General features: G+C 41.8%; 1 protein-coding gene across 3 annotated transcripts in view; it reads left to right on the top strand.

Moving 5' to 3' along the window:
* DDRGK1 (DDRGK domain containing 1) overlaps nucleotides 1-23,510 on the top strand; it is a 36,393-nt gene extending 12,883 nt beyond the window's left edge. For all 3 annotated transcript variants that reach the window (XM_042468587.1, XM_042468588.1, XM_042468589.1), the window contains exons 5-9: nucleotides 6,522-6,644; nucleotides 9,404-9,442; nucleotides 17,607-17,663; nucleotides 20,200-20,248; nucleotides 23,210-23,510. In XM_042468587.1, coding sequence (XP_042324521.1) covers nucleotides 6,522-6,644; nucleotides 9,404-9,442; nucleotides 17,607-17,663; nucleotides 20,200-20,248; nucleotides 23,210-23,382 — 441 coding nt within the window. In that variant the 3' untranslated portion in view covers nucleotides 23,383-23,510. The remainder of the gene's footprint in view (nucleotides 1-6,521; nucleotides 6,645-9,403; nucleotides 9,443-17,606; nucleotides 17,664-20,199; nucleotides 20,249-23,209) is intronic.
* The last annotated feature ends 661 nt before the right edge of the window (nucleotides 23,511-24,171 follow it).

The following is a 24,171-nucleotide window of genomic DNA, read 5'->3' as shown; positions in this document are numbered from 1 at the left end:
GTGGGGACGAGGTAGATGTAAAAAGGCTTTGTTAAAAAAAAGTAGTTCCACTGTGCGACGCTTTGTTAATTGAGGTATGCCTGTATATGCTGTACAGTCTCACAAGCATCTCCTCTCCTGCTTGCTAGATGAAAATAGGCTGCTGCTGTTAATGCCTGTAAACAACAATACCAAGTGCTATTCTGCTTTCAGTCCATTTGCATACACACACCTGCTTCTGCTCTGAGTTAAGATCAGAAGATTGTTTTATTTATTTCTTTTGAAGATCTATGCTCTGGGTTTTGATCAAACGGTTCTCAAGGCAGCTTGAAACAGTTGCAGTAATATAAAATGAAAGGCGTGCACAGCATTCCCTTTGTTAGTGGAAGAGGCTAGTTGCCTGCTTGTTTACAATGTGGTAGTCTCAGGGCAGATGTTGGTGATTTGGGTTTTCTAGAAAACGTAGAAAATTTGCTGGAAATATTCTAAATATTGTTATCTGATTTAAAACGTTGTTGTTGTTGTTGTTGATTGCCATCAAGCCAACTTCTGACTTTTGGCGATCCTATGAATGAGAGATCTCCAAATCCCAGTGCCAGAGGATAAAGAGACATAAATCAGATATCAGGAATGGGAATACACAAAAACAGGTGGCAGAACATTTCAATCTCCTTGGGCATTCCATCTCAGACCTCAGAACAGAGATCATTGAACAAAAGAATTACAAAGGTAGATTGGAAAGAGAAAAAGCAGAACTGGAATTCATTCTCTACTTTGAAGCTAAAAGGGTGCTTCTCCCATGGATTTACAGTCTAAAATTTACAGGAAAGAGCAGGAAGGCATAGAGTGTGAATGCACATATTAAAAGAGTAATCATAATCACTTTAGTCAGAAGTCAATCTCACTGAGTTCAGTGAAGTTTGTTCCCTAGCAGAGATTAGAAAAGTTAATTTTGGGCCTGCTGGTTCTGCAATCCCTCAGCTGGTATGGCTGCTGACCAGTGCTGCATCTGCACTGCAGAAATAATACTACTTTAACTGTCATGTCTGAATGCTATGGAATTCTGGGTTTTGACCTATGGTAGTTCAAGAGGTGTGAGATTATTTTATTTCTGCAGTGCAGATGCAGCCCATGCAAGAGAGAGATTCTGGGAGCTCCCCCCCCCCAAGCCTTATGATAAATGCGTTCTGGCCTCAGGCTTGATTTTATAGGGAATGAGGAGTATGGTTTGATTTTTTTAAAGCCATGGAGAAGGTGAGCTTTAAAGAGACAAGAGTTGATATGATGTGGACATACTGGGAGAAAATGACAAGCATAACAAGCAGCAAGATAATTTAAAAAGTGACATTTAAAGGTTCTAAGACAGTTGAAGCTGATGGAAGACCAAAGGTCATGCATGGAATCAGGACATATTGAGATGCAAGGGAAGAGAGTTGTGTGCTACTCCCATGGAAGGCACATTTTATACGTATATATGGTGAGAATAGCCTGCAGGATCTATCTGTCCCCAAGAATGACACATGTTTTTCTATGGATATACCATATTCCAGAAATCCCAAAACATGGCCTTGCTGAATTATAATAAATTAACAAATTCAATGGCTTACTGAGGGCCTGAATCAAGGTAGTGGATTCTTAGTGCACTGTCACTAAGATAGTGCCTAAATACTGTAAAGACCCCTGTTCCCATCTAATCTTGGAAGCTAAACAGGGTCAGTCCTGATTAGTACTTAGAAGGGAGACCTTCAGTGAATATCAGGTGCTGCAAAGCTATGTTTCAGAGGAAGGAACTTACAAAACCATCTCTGAATATTCCTTTCTTTAGAAAACCTTATGAGTCACCATAACAGGTAACTTGGAGGCACACACACAGAAACACTCCCTAAAGGCACCAGATCCCATCTGATCTTGGAAGCTAAGCTGGGTTGGCCCTGGTTAGTACTTGGGTGGGGGACTGACAGGTGCTGTAGGCTATATTTCGGAGAAAGGAACTGGAAAAAGCTTCCTCTGAGGATTCCTTGCCTAAGAAAACTATGAAATTTGTGCAGTTGCTATAGTCAACAGGCAACTTGAAGGTACACGCATGGCTGAAAAGGTATATGGAAGCACTACTCAGTGTTGCAGTCCCTAGACTAGTGCCAGTTACCTCTCCACACACCAATTTCCATTGTCAGTCCGAGATGGACCCATGTTACCCTAGTGATGTTGTTTGACAGTCATTCCCAGCATTCCTGACCCTTGGACATGCCATCTGGGGCTGCTGGGACTTCCAGTCCAACAAAATATGGTTTCCTTCCCCTGGGTGTAAGACAACTTTTGGGGGACAAGGAAGAAATTGCCCATACCAGTGGGGTCACTAATGCCATTTTGCTAGTCCTTATATTTATTTTTACATCCCTACCTTCGCAACACTAGACCAGTATTTGGGTGCTCATGTGTGCATGTCTTTTAAAACCTGTTGCTGGGAATAGTCTTTTATGTTTTTAGGAGTGCAGATGTGTCAATTTCGTGGTCATAATTTTAGGTGGGGTTCCAAGTACGTGCCCCCATTGCTTCTGGGTTTTGAAACCATTTCTTTTTTAAATACCTTCTTTCCTCTCAAAAGTCCCAGTGGTCGTGAAAGATATTCTCAGCTTGCAATGGCTCTTTGCTTCAGCACTGCACAGCCCTGGGAATTTCCCTTTTGCCCCTGGAGAGTTTTTGGTGGAGGAAATGGTTCACCGCAGATATTCTATTAGCAAGAGAACAAATGTGTCACCTACTTCAGTTTGCAAGTAGCATATGATGCAAACCTGCCGCCTTTTGCACAGCACTTTTTTCACCTTGCATACTTTCTCAGTTTACAAGCCAACCCTATTTCAAACCAACAGTTTTAAACACTGCTTTAAGAGATTAAAGGAAGGCTTCTTACAAATTTACTTATGCTTCCCACATGAAGAAAAGAAAAGAAAAAAAGGAAAAGTTGTAAATTAGTCTTCAACTTTAACTTGAATACTGTGGCCTGAATCCTGTTGGTAGTCACCATTTGAGAAGACTCGTGAAATTAGCATTGTTTGCCTATGTGTTCACTCACCACTCAAAAATCTGTAGGACTGAGGCCATTGTAAGCATAAAAGTAATGCTATGTATTTCACTTGTCATTGTTTTCTTTCCACTTGCAAGGGATGTTTTTCAAAACTTTGGATAGTTATTGAAAGTTTAGACTAATACCCAGATCAGATTCACTGTCCCACTGTCCTGAAAGCCACCAGCCTCCAGTAATGCATGTGTACAACATAGGCTGCATCTACACTGCAGAATTAATGCAGCTTGATAGTGCTATGACTCAACACTATGGACTAATGGGATTTGTAGTTTTGAGAGCTATTTAGTCTTCTCTGTCAGAGAGCTCTAATGCCACAGCAAACTACATGTCCTAGGATTCCATAGGATGGAGCCATGACAGTTAAAGCACTGTCAATGCATATTGCCTCTCCCAAAGCTACATCCTTAGGTTAGATCCTGATTTTGTCTTACCCAGGATAGACCTGCTAAGATCAGTAGGGCTTAAGTGAGTCCAGACTAACTGTTTCTGTTGATTCAAGTGATCTTTATTAAGTATGACTAATACCACTCAGTGAAGAATACACCTGTTGCATTTAAATTGCTGTAATCCAGGTGTTCTGTTTTGTTTAAAAAAAAATTGGATCGTTTCTACACTACACCATTTAAGACTTCATTTGTTGTTCTTGTTGTGTGCCTTCAAATTGTTTCCGGTTTATGGTGCCCCTATCATGAGGTTTTCTTGGCAAGAGTTGTTCAGAGGAGGTTCGCCTCTTGCCTTTAACTGTGGCTGAGAGAGTGAGACTTGCCCAGGGTCACCCATTGGGTTTCATGGCTGAACTGGGAATGAATCCTGGTCTCCAGAGTCCAACACTTTAACCACTATGCCACTCAAACCAGCTCTCAATCGACTGTGCTCAAACCAACCAACTCAAACCACTATGCCACGCTGACTCTCAAGACTCCGTACCAATCTTCATATTTATAGGAGGGAATGGACCAATTCCAGAGTTTAGATAAAGTTAGATTTTAACACAACATCATGGCCATGGTGAGGGTTAGGGGTGCTGTTCTCCAAAAAGTAACTTTTAAATTTTAGAAACAAAATTTGGCACAGTTATGCAGAAAACAAGAGCCAGTGCGGTGTAGTGTTTGAATGTTGACTTTGAAATCAGGGTCTGAATCCCCCACACTGCCATGAAAACCCAGTGAATGCCGTTCAGCAAAGTCACATGCTATCAACCTCAGAGGTCACTGGCAAAAACCCTCTGAACAGGGCTTGCCAAGAAAACCCTGTGATTGGCTTGCTGTAAGTTAGAAGTGATTTGAAGGCACACAACAACAACAACAACAACAACAGTAACTCAGAAAAGAGAGTAACTTGCTTTTCACTGCTTTTCAAGGCTAGCCATAGAGCACTTACACTACACCACCTCTTTTATTTACACATCTTTTTATTAAAAACAAAAGAAAGTAGAAAATAATGTGTGTGTGTGTGTGTGTGTGTGTGTAAAATACTTTCTAAATATACATAAAAGAAATGTATGTATTAATAGTTTACAACCTAGGGTGGTACTACAATATTTGTATCATACATTTTAAAATTCTTTTGTTATAATCTTCTACAAGTCATTAAATCACTTTTGACTTCCTTCCACGTTAGTGTTGGTTCTTTCTTCACATTTCAGTTTCCCTGTATTCTGTTCTTATTCACTGTTATACTGCACACATCTATCATGAAATTTTCCAAATTTTTACCATTTGGTTTCTGAGTTTTATAATGAAAATCAACCTGATGCAATACACACATAAACAAATCCATCGACCACACCACCTAGATCCTCTATTACTTCCTGCGGATCTGGTGCTACAAGGCAGTGGCACTTCATTTTCAGTTTTCTCCCATTCCACTTGGTTTGTTTCTCTAGCTCTCTGTAGGAAAAGCTGCTTCTCTCTCCTAGCAACTCCTATCATCCCACCTCCCCCTGATAGTATATTCTTTTGGAAACATCTACATGTTTCTGTGCAGCTTCATTCCAGCTGCAGTTAGATTTTCTTTTAAGAAGAAAGAGGGGTTGCTTCAAAAAATTGGTTGTCTTAATAAGCTATATGAAAGAACTCTTTTATGCTCCCTGTTTTGTCTTTACCTTGCCATGATTTTGTCTTAAAGCTGTGAAAACATATGAGACTGGACTGGACTGTGAAGGGAGCTGCTTCAGAGCAGCAACAAAAATCAGGGGTAGAATTCTTTGGGAAAAGTAATATGTGACTCCTAACTTTTATGACCCTAGTTTTGAAAACAGGTGCTGTGCTGGGAATGCCTGGCAAGTTCTGGTAATATTTAACTTCCAGAAAGTGGCCTGCAAAAACTCAGGCATATGGGCTTCTAGCCCTTCTCGATTTTGTAATGTTGGATGAGAAGATGCTGTTCGCATGTTCAGAGCCTTTCTGTTTTATTCTTACTGCTCAAGAGAAATAGCTCTTTACCTATAAGCCTGAACACAATTTGGACCCTCTTGCTGATGTACATAAATTGATGTTTTTCTATTGATCTAGCTAAAAAAGAGATGTAAAATTTTATGTATTGATTATCACAACACTGTAGAAGTGTATCTCTCAGTTTAATTGTGGCAGCTAAGTCACATTAGGTGCACAGTAGGAAGCAAGATTGCAACTTTGCAGAGTTTAGAAATTTAGCTCCTCATCTTGCACCAGATCGTGGCCAGACCTGATCACAGAAAAAGGACATATTGGGCTAGGAAGGCAGGGACTTCCTACTGTCTGCAGCACATCGGTTATGCAAATTGGCAGAACTTTTTGCTGTATAAGAATCAGCGTGCATGAAAGAGCTTTGCCTCCTTTTGGTTAGCAAGTCACAGAAAAAGAAGGGTCAAAGGGACACCTTTTCAGCTCAGCAGTGTGAACCAGAGATGCCCCTTCTCTGGTCTAATTTATGTACCATCCCCATAGCAAGGTAAGTAGAAAGTTTGGTGATTTAAGAATTTGGTGTGCTAGATAGTAAACCCTAAGAATATGCTTCCATTTCCACTGAAGTCAGACCAGTGATCCATATTGCTCAATATTATGTGTTCTGTCTGACAGCATCTCTCCAGGGTTTTACACAGAGGTCCTCCTTCCTGGTCCTAGCTGGAGATGCCTAGAATTGAACCTGGAACATTCTGCATATGAAATATTGGCTCTGCTATTGTACTCTGCTCCCTCCAATTATTTGAGTCCTCTTTTTTTTTTCTTTTGAAGGGGAGTCTGGCCTGAATTTAACTAACTTGGTAGCTGCTGAAAATTGAAAGCAACATTATTCTTGTTTTCACCTTTTTTAAAAAAATCTAACATTGTTGATATCTTTCTTTGGGCTTTAAACATTGTTTTATTACAGCATCTGTTGATGGCACATACTTTGCCCTGAGACATATTGAAATGGCTAGATATGCATTGCAAACATTTAATAATACAGTAATTACCAGCACTGTTCTTTCTTTCAGGAGGAAGAAAAGAAGAAGGCAAAAGAAGAGGAGGAACAGCGGGAGTACGAGGAATATCTCAAGCTCAAGGAGAGCTTTGTGGTGGAAGAGGAAGGGCTGGATGAAGCCATGACAGAGGAGGAGGTAGGCTATACTATCTGATATGGAGGTTGGGAGTTTGCTCTAGACCTGGAACAGAAGTTGGGAAAGTTGAGTCTGAGACCATTTATTTCCAGCTAAAATGGAACTGAAATAAGTAGGTGAGAGAGAAAACGGTGTGAGGAGAGTGTTCTGCCCAGATGTAAGACTAGGAAGAATCCTGGAACAATCAGATCAAGGGCTGTGGCATAGTGCTGGAAAAAAGAAATGCTTAAGAGCAAACCATATACAAAACAGATCAATTATATGATTCTCAGCTATATTTCACTGGTCAACTGGCTGGTCTCCCATCCTAAATTCCCTATAGGCACCAAATCCCACCTGATCTTGAAAACCAAGCAACATCAGCCTTGGCTAGTATTTGGATGTGAGACCATCAACATATACCAGATGCTGTAGGCTGCATTTCAAAAGAAGAAATTGGCAAAACCATTTCTAAATATTCGTTGCCTAAGAAAACCCTATGAAATTAATGAGATTCCCATAAGTCAACAGGCAACCTGGAGATGTATGCACACAGCTAGGATGGGCATAACAGCCAGTTGATCAATCAAATATAGCTAATTCACTGCTCATCATCTGACCACGCTTAAAATATTTCCACTATGAAAATGTCAGTGTACTTTATTTATTTATTTTGCTGTGGTATCATTTACTAGCAAAGGCAGAAGTGAGGGCAACTGTTTTCCTAGTCCTACATTGGTCAGGGACAGCCTTAGCAGCCAAGTGTGTTCCACCTACAGTAGTTACAATAATAACATCTTCCAGAAGTCCCAAGTGGTACAGCCAATAGTCAGGGATTCTGGGTGCTTAAGTCCAAAACATCTCAAGAAGCAAAGATGGAAAACCACTATGGTAGATGTCTCCAAACATGGACACAATCAGACTTCAGTGGCTTCTTTGCAGTTAGAATAAACTGTCTTAAGGCATAGAAAAGCCAGGTTCAAAGCTTCACTCAGACTTATTAAACAAAGGGATCTTGTAGCACCTTTGAGACTAACTCTGCAAAAGAAGTTGTCGCATAAACTTTTGTAGACTTGGTCTACTTCCTCAGATGCTTGGAGGAAATAGACTTAAATCTGTGAAAGTTCATGCTACAACCTCTTTCGGAAAAGTGCTACAAGATCTCTTTGCATACTGATATTCCAGAGTAACTCAGCTATGTCTCTGAATTCTACCCCCATGGATGATGATGATGATGATGATGAAGATGATAACTATTAAACATAATCATGAGTTTAAAATGGATTTAAAAGATGAAACAAGTTTACAGAACTATGTACACCAGTATTTGCGATACATTAATGAGGCCTAAAGGCCTTAATGAACAACAAAATTTTCACTTGACACCTCAACAAAATGAGTCCTCCAGGGGGAGAGCATTCTACTGTTAGGGTACCACAGGTGAAAGGGCCCCCTCTCATGTCCCAGCATAGTATATTGACCTCACTGGTGGGGCATGGAGAAGGGATCCCAAACAGACCTAACCTCCCTCAAATGTCTAGGTCTCAAGCAACATAGAAAACATTACTGTACTGAGGTTGTTCTGGCCTCAGCTGACCCCTCACAGATTTACCATTGGTCTAAAAGGGGAGAGAACACAGGTACACATTTCTGAACTTCTTTTGGGAAAGACATAGGAAAATAAATCTATTTTTATGTCATTATCTCATAATCAAAGCTGTCTAATTTACTCTTTGTAACAAGCACAGGTATCAAAGCTTCTGATTATGATCTTTTGTTGTTAGCCTGTCTTTAATGCTTTAATAATACTTGACCATCACACACACACACACACACACTTCTTTAGCCCTGCTCTGAACCCAAGCTTCTGCTTTGGGTGTATATTGATCAAAAATGGTATTAGAAACACCCTATGTTCAAAATTCAACACCCACACTCTGTGGGGCCTTAGTTATTCTGTGGACACCTCTGTTGAATCATTGAACAAAAGGCATAATTTTAGCCAAGCTCTCTTTTATGTTGATCATTGCAGCTGGTTAATATTGCAGGCTAAATGTTGCCCTTGGGTGCAAGACGAGCAGAATGTCCTGGAAGGCCGGGTGTGAAATGGTTTCTTCAATAACAGAGTCATGAACGTGTGAAAACCTTCCAAGGTCACTAGATATAAAGTGCCATCTTGTCCTAAATCAAAATGCTTTTGCTTCCCCCCTTTATATTGAAAGCTTATAATATCAAGTGGTAGTCCTTTTCTCATAGTATATTTACAAAGTTTTTTTTTAATTGTTTTATTCGAGGATGTGTGTTATCTTATTTGTCATTCCAAAAGCCCAGGAAAAGTGAGCTAACACTCCGATCCACACTGTTAGAAAAGAGAAGTAGTGTTACGTATAGAATCTGTAATGGTGAATAAGCTTTTAAAATGCAGTACTGTATATTTTCACATCTATGAGTCAGATCAGGGGGTGATTTCATGGCATATAATATAGTTATGGCAGTGGATGGAATGTTTTCTAAGCTAATTCAGAAAAAAAATTATAAGAAACTGATGCCTGAATTTTTGGATGTTTCCAAAACAGGAGAAGCATCCATTCACACCTAATCAGTCCTGGGACCCTTTAGAGTATACTTAAATGCAAGAACCTTCTTTTACTGTTGTATCTTATTTCTGTAGATTTATAAACAGAACAGGTTTCCTTCATTTGCTTTATCACAGTTGCCATGTTAATTTCTTGAACACACGTCTCCTTTTGACTAATGACCATTTCTCTTGTTCTGCTCAGTCCCGTAGCTTTCTAACAGAACTACTTGACTACATCAAGGTACTGTATGTTACTCTCTCTAATTTTATTAATTTTCTAAGATTTAATTTTAAAGAAAGAAATACTCTCCTTTTCTGGTGCTGCAGATCTAGTAACCATCTTATAGCATCTTGCTATAAATCTAAAGGATATAAGCAACCATCAGGTATAAGAAGCCTCCGTGGAGGAGATTGCTGATATTTACTCATCAGCTTGGTCACTGTAGTGGGACCTGGGATGGCATTGTTGCAACAGCTTAACCTTGGTTGCCAGTCTGTTTCTGGGCAGAATTCAAAGTACTGGTTAAAGCCCTACATGTCTTAGGTCCAAGTTATTTGAAGGACTGTATTCTCCCTTATGAGACAACCCATGTTCTGAGATCTGCTGGGGCAGCCCTTCTCTCTGTCCTACTTCCCTCGTAAATACATCTGGTGGGAATATGGGAAACAGAGCCTTCTCAGTGGCTGCTTCCAGGGTCTGGAACTCCCTTCCCAGACAAGTTAGACTGGCAGCCTCCCTACTTTCGTCTCTCAGACAAGCAAAGACTTTTCTATTCTGACATGCATTTGATAAGGGATTACATAAGGCCCATCTTACGCAATGCATTGGATATTGCTAATTGTTGAGCTGGTGATGTATGTGTGTTCTAATGATACATGTTTTAACCTGGTTTTAATTTTTTTCGGGATCATGTGTATTTTTAACCTTTTTTAAAAATTGTTTTAAGCAGCTTTGAGTCTCAGTCTGGGGAAAAGGCAGAATATAAATAAATAGATAATTGGTTTTAGACATGGCCCCTTCACCCACCTTGGTGCCCATGCCACAGTAGAAATAGGATCAGCTTCTGTAGATTGCAGCCCCTCTGAGCTGAAACTGCAGCTGTAGAGTACAGTTTTATGGGGTTCCCTTTTCCTACACAAACCTCCTGAAATTATATTGGCTCTTCAGGGATTACATGTTCTACAGGGCTGGGGCTGCAGGAATCATTGGCTACTCTGGTAAAACTACTAAGCCTTCCTCTCTTCCCAGGGGAGGCATTGTAGTTCTGCTTCCATCTGCACTGCTTGTCTGAAGATGTTCGGGGACAGGTTAGGATGACATTATACCTGTCTGTTGACTAGTGCTTTCGCTGAACAGGGATGGATGGGGCATGGATAGAGCGCAGTGTTGGGATTAGCTGCCTGCCTGGGTTTGCTGTTTCACTTGCTACCTATTTTGTGGCTGGAATTGCCAAGAGTCTGGACCTCATCAGGCTGGTCTTTGTCTTGTCAAAGCTGCTGCCTGGTGCATCAGGGCCATAGGATTGACCTATCTTTATGTTTTTACCCTGTATCATTCATTTTAAATGAAGATGTGCTTGTAGAACTCTGGCAGTCCCAAGCTCTGAGAACTGGTTTTCATGGACTGGTTTCAATTTACTCAGTCCATAATACTCAGTTCTCGAGCTTGGCTGTATCTGACATCATAATTAGAGAACCTGTGAGCTCAGGTTTTATCTGGATTTCCAGGATTTCCCTGTGGATACCAAATTTTTTATGGATTCTCCAGTCCCATTATATACAGTGGCGTAGTAAAATGGTGTCCCTTATATAAAATAGCAAAATCAAGGTTTGTTTATGGGATTATTTTTAAATATATATATATTTTCAAGCCATGGGTGGCTGAATCCACAGATGCAGATCTGTGGATATACAGGGCCAACTGTACTATTACTGTTTCTACTACCACTTTATTTACTTATATTCTGTATTTCCCATTGCAGCTGGGACTTGATGACAGCTTACAAAAAAGAAAACATACAGACAAAATATAGGTTAAAACATATAAAAAGTTATTGTCAAAATGCAACCAAGCTATCTATTGAATTAAAACAATAAATTATATACATCACCCAAAGGATGCTGAGCAATGGCTCCTCTTCATCCTGGAGAGAAGTGACCAGTGGGGTGCCACAGGGTTCTCTTCTGGGCCCAGTGTTATTCAACAGGACGAGATCAAAATTAAAAATGACCTTAATAGATTAGAAAGCTGGACCAAAACTAACAAAATGAATTTCAACAGGGATAAATGTATGGTACTGCATTTAGCCAGAAAAAAAATGAAATGCATAGATATGGGATGGGGGACACATGCCTGAACAAGACTATATGTGAAAGGAATACTAGAAGTCCAATAATACTAATAATAACAACAACTACTACTACTACTACTACTATTATTTTAAACCCCACTTTTCAACCAAAAGGCTATCAGAGCAGCTTACAAATTGTTAATTAGACATTTCCCTGCCCTCAGGCTTACAGTGTAAAGAGACAAGACACAAAAGGAGAAGGGAATGGCAGTGGGGAAGGGGGAAAGTCCAGCAGATCTTCTCTCCCTCGGAGGCCTAGACCATGGCAGATGGACTGAAGGAGGGCCCTTCTTCTTACCCTCATTAAGCCCAATGGAGCTGGCTTACCTCTCTCTCCCTCTGGGTGGTGGATGGAGGGAGGGCTTTCTTCTTTCAGGCAAGGCCACATGTCAAACATGTAGACCACATGTTGAACATGAGCAGTTGTGATGCAGCAGATAAAAGGTCAATGCAATTCTAGGATGCATCACTAGAAGTACAGTATCTAGATCAGGGGTAGGCAACCTTTTTGAGCCAGGGGCCGGGTTGCTGTTCCTCAGACAACTGGGGGGCCGAAGCCAAAAAATAAATAATTAAATAATTTTTTTAAGAATCATATAAATAAATAAACCGGGACAAAATGGAGGACACTTTTTTTAAAATGGAGGACACAAAAATGCTGCTTTTTTAAAAAAATGTTAATATAAATGCATGTTTTGGAGGCTTCTATAGACAATTGCCCCCCTTGCCTGCCGCTTGCCCCCCTCTTGTCCGCCTCCTCCTGATAGGCCAAAGGCCCCACGCCCTCACACGAGAGGCCAAAGGCTCCGGCGGCAATCGGCGGCAGGACCGGGCTGGGGCCAGTCCCAAGGCCTTGCCGGGCCGCATCCGGCCCGTGGGCTGCATCCGGCCTGTGGGCCGCAGGTTGCCTACCCCTGGTCTAGATCAAGGGATGCAATAGTGCCACTCTATTCTGCTTTGGTCAGGCTCCACCTGGAATACTGTGTCGAGTTCTGGGCACCACAATTCAAAAAGGATGTTGAGAAACTGGAATGTGTCCAAAGGAAGGCAACCAAAATGCTGAAAGGTCAGGGGTCCATGGCTTATGAGGAGAGACTTAAGGAGCTAGGTATGTTTAGCCTGGAGAAGAGAAGGTTAAGAGCTCATTTAATAGCCCCTTTTAATTATTTGAAGAGGTGTCATATTGAAAATGGAGCAAGCTTGTTTTCTGCTGCTCCATAGATTTGAACCTGGAGCAATGGATGCAAGCTGCAGGAAAAGAGATTCCACCTCAACATTAGGAAGAACTTCCTGACTATAAGGGTTGTTTGACAGTGGAACACACTACACTTCCTTGGAGTGTAGTGGGATCTCCTTCTTTGGAAACAGAGGCTGGATGGCCCTCTGTCAGGAGTGCTTTGATTCTTTGTTCCTGCATGGCAGAATGGGGTTGGACTGGATGACCCTTGGGGTCTTTTCCAACTCTATGATTCTATTATTAAAAAGCCAAACAATGAAAATAAGGATTTATTTTTAAAGGTTCTTTCCCCCCATTTCTTAAGGCCTGTTTTCTGCTGGTATGAAAATCAGTTAAAGGGGAGGTTTCTTAGCCAGCTTTGTATCTAGGCTTCAGGATAGGTAGAAGTGCTTCATAAAGCAAAATGCATATAAGGAATAATGAGTAAACCCTATAAAATCCATGGGGTCATCATGAGTCAAGAGGTTATTTCACAGTACATATGCACATACATACCCAATAAAGGTATCACTGGCGATATCCAGACTGGATACATGCTAGGGTTGCCTCGGGACGTCCTTTACAGGCGCCTCCTAACCCTATCACATAACTGCAGCGTGGTAATGGCGGCGCCCTGTCTATATGGGCGCTGCCATTACGATGTCAGAGTGGGCCGCCTCCAAATGGAGCGGCGCGGGCATGATGCACGTGCGCCGCTGCAGGACGCTTGTGGCACCCTTTCAACGGCGCCACAAGGAACTCTGAAACAGTGCTTGTATCACTGTCACAGCTTTTACACGGCTGCCGCTGTCAGGGTGTCCTTGGGGCATGAAGCTTCCCCATGGCCTGGAAAAGCGGCGGATCGGGGCCTCTGGGCTGCCGCTGTGGCCGCTGAAGCCCTGATCCGTCGGGGAAAGGGGCAGGTGCAGGCTGCCACTGTTTGGTGGATTTTGAATGTTATTGTACTTTGCTATATGGCCAACACAGTTACCCCTGGATGTGTTCCATGCATGTGAAGAAACAACAGCATAATAAAACTTTGTGAATTCACCTCCAAATGTAGACATTAGCCTGACAGACACCACAGTTCTCTGTCTTCGGTATGATTTACACAAATTTAAATACACAATTCACACATCTTAAACCAAACCCCAGACTGTACTTTTTTCACAGTAGCATTTATGTTTTCCATTAATTCAAACCCCAGTTTTAATCTTAGCTACCAAATGACTGGATTCCAGCTTCTCAAAGTCTTCTTTGAATTCCTTCCAAACGCAATCAATTTAGTCATTTTTTTTGGTGCTCCATTTTTCACAACCCTTCAGTCTTTCTAGAACTTTGTTTTCCATGCTCTTACATAATGTATTGTGAGCCATTGTGAAGGTGTATAAAGCTAGTGGTTATTTCTTTAACAGGCATAATTTTAAAGCAACACATAAGAGGCACACTTTCGGTTCCATTTCTACTTTAATATTTCATCGATTGCTCCCAGTGCTCGTCTTCCAGTACCTAGCCACATTTTCACTCTCCACCACATGTAGCATTAATCTCAGCCTTTGACATGTACAGCAGTTTCCTTCTCTCTCTTTATAGATTTTTCCAGGTTGTTAAATGCCTTTAAGCGCTCCATTTTAAAGTAATTTTCTTCATACTCTACTGCTTTTTCCCCCTTCCAATGAAAGACCACTGATGATGCTCAGGATGAGTCAGTTGTAGGGGTGCAAGCAAGGTGGGCATAGCCAGACCCAATAGTGGCTGCAGCCAGAATACAGTTGCCACATTGGATACAGGATGGGCCTCTTGTAATTTTAATCCTTAACAGATCTTGGAGCAAGATGAGATTCCATAAAACTCCATCAACTGGGCATAAAGGCCCTTTCCTCACTCACCTTGCAAATCCCAATTTTCAGCCATAACTGCATCTTCCCAGCATAGCTGTTGTCTGGCCAGTGGAGAGCAGGGATACTGTGGGGATTACTCCTGAGTAATCCTACCACCAAATGTAGGGAACTCAGTTTATATCCTACTGCTGCCTATGCCAAATGTTGAGTTTCCACCCTTTATCACACCACTGTGTACAAATGTCGGATTTTCGACTCCACACCAGTGCCTCCAACTGTGAGGCTTCCTCTCCAGCAGTCCCACCACTGTGGCCAAATGTGGGGGAGGGGGTCTTTATCCTTAACCCACCAAATGTGAAGGCTTTCCTAGTGTTCAGTGCAAACACTCAGTATGAGGGCTTTCCCTGATCACCACCTCTTCTGTACTTAAAGACTTCTTCCTGTCCCGCTTATGTGACACCAACTGTGAGGTCAGTCTAAATGCCCTCTAAGATCCCTGTGAAGATTGATAGCACTTTTATCTCCCAGCAGGACCTCATCCTTTCACCTTCAGTGCTGCCACCACATACATCTTGTCTGTAATACAGCTCTCAGAATGATAGTGAGTCCAGAGGACTTTATTTGTAAGATAGCAGATTGTGTGTGTGTATGCATGCACACAAATCAGTAAAAACATGCACAAAAGTTAAAAAATACAGTCAGTAATCTGTCTGTCTGCCTAGCTAGTGTGTATAGATAATTTGAAACACCACACTCTCATCTCAAGCTAAATCAGACCCTTACTAATACAACTCAAACTCCTCTCTCTCCCTCCAACCCTAATCTTACTCCAGACACTTTCTTAAACACATTTTCTCCTTGCACTGCTCTTGAACCAGCAGCAAAACTGACTCCGTTCAGTCTGCTGTCCCATGAAAATCTCAAATGTTCCACCAGTCAGCATCCACTTCAACACTCGATTCTCTCCCTGCTCCCAACAGCTCTTACCTCATACACAATAAATCAAGCAACATTTTTATCTACGATCCCATGCCATCAAAGACATATCCCTCTCTATATCCCTCCACCCTCCTTCCCTGCCTTCCACCAGCAAGGCGAAGACAACTATGGCTGAAAGTTGGGGTTTAAGGGTGGGGGAGGACAGATACCATCATCCCCCTGGTGGATCTTTTTGATTGAGCTTTATGGTACGTCATCCTATTGCACTATCTGTCCATGAATTACAGGAGTTTTGTCCTGGATGTGCCCTGCCAGCCCTAAGCCAGAGCCAAAAGTGAGTGGAGTTTTTCAGATTTTCACTATGCTTTTTTCTACCAGCTCCACCACCCAACTTGGAATTAGGTTGAGGGCAGGCTGACCCTGATGTCATAACTGCAAAGGAGGACAAGGAACCACAAAATGTGGGACATTCAAGAAACATGTAGGATATTACAAAATAAAAACTAAAAGCACTAATATAAATGTAAATTCATGCTTCTTAGTCATTCCCCAAATGGAGGACAATTTAAAATTCATCATGGACAGAAGGCTAAAATATAGGACATGTCTTGAAAAAGGAGGATGTCTGGTGACCCTGGTTGAGGGCCATAGGTTACCCAACCTAGATGCAGAAGGAAAAACAAAAGATGATACACAGTTATTTTAGTTATCTGCTCCCTATGGCCACCCTTTTTCTCATAAAAAGAGTGTGTGTTGTCTCTCCTAGAATCTTCCAGGAAAGGCAAATCACCTTTTATATAGGTTGCTTTAGTCAACCCTGCACTATTAAGCATTAAAGTTGTGTGTTTGTGAGTGTGTTTCAAACTGAAAAGTAGATTTCCAGCCTCTTGGAAGCTTTCAGAGGCAGAAAATGGGCTTCTAGACTTGCTAAAGTTGTGCACCCCCAAATAAACTGTAAATCAAATACTGACTGTTAATCATACTAGAGGCACGTACCAGGCATCCATCTTAGAAACGAGTCTCAGTAGGACATCCTATGAATAATTAAGCACTGGCTTCCAGATTTCAGAGATTATTTGATGTCTGTCAATGACACCTTGAGAAGATGTCAGTTGAAACTAACTTAATTAATCCCCATGTTTTGTTCAACTTTCTTAGACTTTATTATTGCCTTTGTTTGAGTATTTTACCCTGGTTGTAAGCATACACAGCAGAGTAAGCTGTATGCTTAAAAATACATTATTAACAAAATTAAGGAAACAACATATTGAATCTAGGACTAGCTGTTAACCAAAATATTTCTTTGTACCATTTAAAACTGGGGTGCTCTTGGCAGTGCCACTAGATGTGGTAAAAGTTTGCTTTCCTCTACATCAGAGATGGGCAGACAGTAAAGTGGCCCTTCCTGGTAGTTTATCAAATTATTTAAATTGATGACAAGAATCACCTTTTTAAAAACAACTTTAGGGTTTCCGTCTTCTGTACCTCCCTAATTTAAGGTGTCAGGATCCCAGATCTCAGATGTAGATATGCACGATGGAGTCCTGCAGATTTCACCCATATTTGTCCCTGTATGTGGCTAAAAGGGTGCAATAGACAGTTGATTCCTCTCACATGTTGTTGTGTGCCTTCAAGTTGTTTCCAACTTAAGTTGGGGGGAGGGGTGTGTGGCAAGATTTGTTCAGAAGAGGTTTGCCATTGCCTTCCCCTGAATCTGAGAGCATGTCACTTACCCAAAGGGGGTTTCATGGCCAAGTGAGGGATCAAACCCTTGTCTGCAGAGTCGCAGTCCAACACTCAGACTACTATACCATGCTGACCAATGTTTTGTAACCTGCATCACTCCTAAACAAATATGTTGCCCTTGGCTCTTGTTAATTGGCCTTGTGATTCTAGTATGACAAAGTTGATGTTACAAACACAAAACCCTGATTGTTCTGTAACCTCTGTCATAAATTAATCTGTTAATTTAATACAGTTTGTGCATAGACCAATATGTATCAGTACAGTTGAAGTGTCAAAAATAAAGCCATTTCAAATCTCGTCTCTTCCCTACAGAATGCCAAAGTGGTTCTCTTGGAAGACCTGGCTTCCCATCTGGGCATAAGGACACAGGTATGTGTTTGCAAGCCAGACCATAGGCAGAACAGTAAGTCTTTCATTGACATCATGGGGATGCTTCCACTGATGGTATCACCAGTACAGTGCCCACAATTGAGCTGCCTCCCCATATGGCTGAACATGGATGTACATGTTATGATGTGATCAGAACTGCATTCCCTTTGTACTGACATCTAATGCTATAGGTTGGGACACATGTTACACAGTGACATCCCATGCTAGCAGTGCCATCACTGAAAGCCTTCTAATTGTGACAGGTGTACTTGACCTAGTGTTGGCATTTGAGAAGGAGATCCCCTTATCACCCTTAAATTCTCCTGTGTAAGCAAAATGCCCCTTTTTGTTTAGAATTCCCTTAATTTTGTCCTACAGTATTGATTTCATAATATTCCTCCCCAGTCCATTTTGTGTTTAGTGCAATTCTGAAGGATAAAAATCCAGCTTTGACAGTTAAAGGGTGATGGCTGGTAGATGGAGGGGCAGGAGGTTTCAAGGTATGGGTCATCCATACTTTGATCCCCATGGATTACCCATATTTTGATCCCCACCATTGAGGGATCCTTCAGCACAAAGTGCTCAGAAGCTGCATACTGGCCGTAGGTGGGCAAAAGTTCAGAAGTAGACTTTAAAATATCCTAGAATGCTTGGGAGTTTCTCCCTTTCATTATCATTCATCCATAGTTGGTCTCTTCCTGTTTCACCTCCTCTCATACAGTATATATGCTCCTGCTGCCTTCCATCCTCACTTCAAAACAGTTTATAGGATTAGGTGATCCTCAGACTTCCTCTGTATGGCCTCTGGCATGCTGATGTTTCCACAGGGTCATTATCAAAGGGAAATGGGACAATTTGGTGGAAGGAATAAAAGTTTTAGCAAGCAGATAGGCAACCTGCAGTATGTAGAACCAAATGGCACTGTGCAATGTCTACAGCATTGCTATTCACATTGCGGTTGGATTGCACCATACTATCTTGAGGACACCTAGTCCCATATGATTTTGGAAACTAAACCGGTCGGTTTGGTTGGTTTTTGGATTAGAGACCACAAGGGAGTACCAGGGATTTCCCGGTAAGGCTAAGAAAGAATACAACCTGAAATTTGGAAGATTCTGCCAATCAGAGTTGAAAATACTGAACTTAGTGGAACAAGGGTTTGATTCAACATAAGGTAGCTTTTGTACATACACTTGTTAGCTGCTGTCACATTGACCTCAACTCTGACGATCCTGTGGATGAGATATCTCCAAGCCCCCCTATTCTCTACTGCTCTACTTAAGTCGTGTAAATTCAGGCCTCCCTGATTGAGTCTGTCCATCTGGTGTGTGGTCTTCCTATCTTTCTACTGCTTTCTGCCTTTCCTAGCATTGTCTTTTCCAGTGATTCATACTTTCTCATGATGTGGCTAAAGTACAACAGCCTCAATTTAATCATCTTAGCTTCCAGGGATAAATTGGATTCAGTCTGTTCAAGAATCCATTTGTTTGTCTTTTGCATGCACTTGCTATCTTTTTCATTTCTCCTTGCTGTGGTACAAAGATGTGGAAGTATAGATGTGTTTTAATACTGTGATATTTTAATTCTATTTTATGCTCACTTTTGGATGATTTTTATTGTTCTTTTAAACTGTAAGCTGCTTTCAATCCCAGTTTTGGGGTAAGAAATAAACAGCAGCAGCAGCAGCATTATTACTGACACAGAGAAAGGCTGGGAGTTGCACTTTCCATGGCTTTTAGGTTGCCCACTTCAGGACTGACTATCCTAGTGAAAGTAGAATGTATGAGATGTTTTATGGAACATGGATTGAAAAGATAGGGAAATAATTTTTTAAAACACACACAACACCTTCCAAAACAAATAGAAAATATCTTGCTCGCTAAGCTCCATGCAAAATCACATGCTTTGCATTTAGAAGGTCCCTGGTCTAGTGTTGCAAGACTAGGTTAGCACAGATTTAGATTTCACTTGTCTGAAACAACTGAGAGCTTCTACTCTGTGTCAGTACAGACCAAATTGGAAAACTGTATGGTGGCCAGATCACCCAACCCCCAGATCGCACCCCCACAGCAAGCCCTATCAAAATGGCATCATGTTCTGTCACCATTTTAAGCGAGACTGCTGAAGAAAACAGATGTATTTGGGGATAGTATGGGGTTCTGAAATCTTGTGGGAGTATTTCAACATGTTTTTACACATGTGGGCGGCTTTCTGCATAGTTTGGATGCAAAAGTAGCAATTAAAAAATATTTGAGGGCTTTTAAGAGACTGGTGGGAGACTTTAGAGGTGCAAACATGGCATCTAGGGTGCAAACCCATCACATAGGCGATAACATAGCTAAATGGACCACTCATCTTGACTCTGTAATGCAGCTTCCCGAGTTCATTTTTTGGCTGGCTTTGCTGCATTCTGAATGCCCCCCAAAATAGACACTGCATGGGCCTTTGTTGAAATGCTGGTGTGTTGTCTGAAAATGTGCCAGTGCACCTGGAAATGTGAAGTGTGTTGCTTACTTGATTTGTTTTCCCTCAACAGGATGCAATTAATAGAGTACAGGACCTGATGGCAGATGGAACATTAACAGGTAACAGTGAAAACATTATGGGGTTTGATCGTCTTGTTTAGATTGAAACAGATGTCTGACTCACAATATATGTGCAGCACCTAAACATCTTCTACTGATTTTTATTTTCAGTTTTATTCAGGTTATATTTCACTTTACAGCAATGCAGTGTTGCAAATATCAGCCATTTGGTATCCACAGGGATTTGGTTCCAGAAACCTCCGTGGATACCAAAATCTATAGATGCTCAAGTCCCATTAAAAACAGTAGCATAGTAAAATGATGTGCCTTACATAAAATGGCAAAATCAAGGCTTGCCTATTGGAATTTATATATTTTTGAAATATTTTCAAGTTGTGGATGTTTGAATCTGTGGATAAAAAATCCGTGGATATGGAGTGCTAACTGTAATAACAGATAAAAAATCTGGTTGACAAAAATAACATGAATTAGAATACTGTTAGTGAGTGTTGGACTAACACACTGGGAGACTAGGGTTCAAATTCCCCGCTCAGCCATGGAAACCCACTGGGTGACCTTGGGCAAATCAGTCACACAGTCTCAGAGGAAGACAATACCAAACCTCCCCTGAATCAGTCTTACCAAGGAAATCCTGTGATAGGTTCACCCTATCTATACACACACACTGGCTCTGCACACATACATGCACATGAGATGCAATTTATTGATTTGATTTATACCCCATCTTTCTCCCTATGCAAGATCCAAGGCAAATTGAATAACGGTCAGTTAAAAATAGAAGATTAAAATATTTTAAAAACACAAATCATAAAAAGAGAAAAAGCACAACCCTACTACAAACCCTTTGTATTACATAGATTTTAAACCAAATAATTGTATTATCTAGGTTAGGGGTAGGCAACCTTTTTGAGCCGGGGCCAGGTTGCTGTCCCTCAGACAACTGGGGAGCCAAAGCCGGGGGGGAGCTTCCACCCTCTGGGGGTGGGGCCGCATGCCGGGGTCGGAACTTCCACCCTCAGAGGCCGGGAAAGAGCCGGCGGGGGCCACCAGCACCCAAGGCTTCCTCTTCTTTCCCGGCCCCTGACGGGCTCCTTCCTGGCCTCCACAGAGGCTGAGAAGGAGGAAGGAGGCTGGCGGCCCCCCAAAGGGCCCACACACTCGCGCGCAAGACCTTTAGCCTCTCTCGCGAGGGCGTGGGACCTTTGGCCTGTTGCGCGAGAGGCCCGGTCCTGCCGCTGCTTGTCGCCGGCATGGGGCCTTTGGCAATTGCCGGCAGGACCGGGCTCAGGCCAGTCCCCCAGCATCGCCAGGCCGCATGTGGCCCGCGGGCCGGGGGTTGCCGACACCTGATCTAGGTGTTTGACATACAGAAGAAACAGTTTCAGCTCTTCATAAATATTTGACTAGAATGTAAAGTTATATGATGTAAGATGCTTTACATGAAATTACAAACTATGTGTCTAGACCACAAGGACTCTATATTCCTCCCTAAGGAGAGTGCATATCAGCCATAAAGTTTACTAGTTGGGTGATCTGGAGCTAGAGGTTATCTCTGAGCTTGACATACCTCAGAGGGCTGTTGTGAAGATATAAAGGAGAATTGGAGAATGATGGATAATGGGTCCCCTGGAGGAGTTACAGGATAGAAATGGAATTAATAAAACATCTCTCTTAATACAGATTGAGAGCCAGTGTGGTTTAGTGGTTTAAATGTTGGACTAAGTCCCTGGAAGCCAGGGTTCAAATCTCTGCTTGACCATGGAAACCCAGTGGTTGACCTTGGGCTAGACACATTCTCTCAGCCTCAGAGGAAGGCAAAGACAAACCTCCTCTGAACAAGTGTTACCAAGATAACCCTGTGGTAAGAGTCACCTTAGGGTCGCCCTAATTAAAAAATGACTTAAAGGCACACACCAGCCTATATAAATTGCATGTTCAGGGCAGGTGAACAGCTGAGATATAGTATCTGGCTCAGGATCACCCAACTAGCAGGCTTTATGACTGATAAGTAGGAACTGGAACTTGACAAGACATCTGCTCCCTTAAAGTTCTAGAATCATAGAGTTGGAAGAGACCACAAGGGCTATCCAGTCCAACCTTCTGCCATGCAGGAACTCATAATCAAAGCATCTCCAACAGATGGCCATCCAGCCTCTGTTTAAAGACCTCTAAGGAAGGAGATTTCACCATTCCCTGCAGGAGTGCATTCCATTGTCCAACAGCTCTTACTGTCAGGAAGTTCCTCCTAATGTTGATGTGGAATCTCTTTTCCTGTCACTTGCATACATTGTTCCAGGTCCCATTCTCTGGAGCAGCAGAAAACAAGCTTGCTCCATCCTCAGTGTGACACCCCTTCAAATACTTAAACAGGGCTATCATAGCACATCTTAACCGTCTCTTCTCCAGGCTATCTTAGTGTACTTCTGTGAACTTTTCACAGTTGGAAACAGGGTTTTGGACTGAGTTGGCTCCATTTATCTAATCCAACAGCATTTTTCTCGATAGTGACACTTTAGTGTGCTTTGCCAAACCAGATTCATAAATTCATAAAATAAAATAACAAATAAGGAAATATTAGTGTCATAAACTATTTGCATAAATCATTTGCAACAAATCATTTGCATTTTGATGGATAAATTAATATTGGGGGAGGGCATTAGTTCCTTCTCCCATATGTTCTGTTCTGGGTGACACAAGCTGCCACCACCGCTCACACTTGGACCCCGTCTCAGCTGGCAGTGATAGAGTGATGGAGGCGAACCTGCCAAGCAAGAGTAAAGGCCCTTCCACCGATTAATTAGTGGGACACTTAAAATCACATTTAAAACCCTAATGGCACCAATTATTCAATTAAAGGTTGAAGGCCTAGTCTTTGTATCTTACAACCTAGCTAGCCCAAACCTTAGAGGCAGACGGATTGGAAAGTTCTAATGAGGCAATTAAACAAATGAACCACAAGCTGTGGAATTTAATTCCAGTTTGGCCCTTTTTTCTCTCTAGGTGTAATTGACGACCGAGGCAAGTTCATCTACATCACACCGGAGGAAATGACTGCCGTGGCTGAGTTCATTCGTCGGAGGGGACGCGTCTCCATTACAGAACTGGCTCAACACAGCAATTCTCTGATCAACCTAGAACCTGAGCCCAGAGCACTTACTAAGGGGGTGGCATGAGTTGCCTCTCTGTATGTCTTGCAGGGCAGGAATAAAGGTGTACTCATAAACGGGGCAAAATCTCCACACCTGTCATAACACCAAAACAGTAGATACTAAGTCAATAAATAAAATACTACCAAGAAGAACAGTGGACTTCAGAAATGTCTTGTGGCTAAAATACTCTTGTTTTTTGTGTGAATAAATAGTAATGTTAAATATGAATTACTAGAGTCAGCTAGAAATACTCCTTCCAGTGCTAGAGGCAGTTGGGCAATGTGAGACAGTGGGTTTGTCCTGCTCATCGCCTTCCTCAAGACAACTATGCAAACAGACTACTGAATTAGATAGAGAGCCCTTTGCTGTGATCCAGCAGGGCTTTTCTTATGCTTTTCTTAATATTCCACCACTAGCATGCTCATGGAAGGTTAACTGAATATGCATTTGTCATTTCCTAAAAAGACCTTAAATTGCAATTTACTACACAAGAGGAATTTAAGATAGAACACAGACTTTTAAAGCAGAAGTGGGCAACATATGTGGCCCTTTGGATAGCCCTGAACTGCAACTCCCTTTATCCCTAGATAGTATAGCCAGTGAAGGATAATGGGAGGAGTCCAACATAATCTGGAAGGCCACATGTTGCCTGTACAGGTTCAGTCTCCCTTATCTGGAAATCTGAAATATTCCAGAAACCAAAACTTCTTTCAAGGATGGCTGAGATAGTGATACCTTTGCTTTCTGATGGCTCAAGGTTCACAAACTTTGTTTCATGCACAAAATTATTAGAAATACTGTATTTAAAACTAC

The sequence above is a fragment of the Sceloporus undulatus genome, chromosome 5 (assembly GCF_019175285.1).
Source record: "Sceloporus undulatus isolate JIND9_A2432 ecotype Alabama chromosome 5, SceUnd_v1.1, whole genome shotgun sequence".
In the NCBI taxonomy this organism is placed as follows: Eukaryota; Metazoa; Chordata; class Lepidosauria; order Squamata; family Phrynosomatidae; genus Sceloporus; species Sceloporus undulatus.
This window is presented reverse-complemented; position numbering and strand designations above follow the sequence as displayed.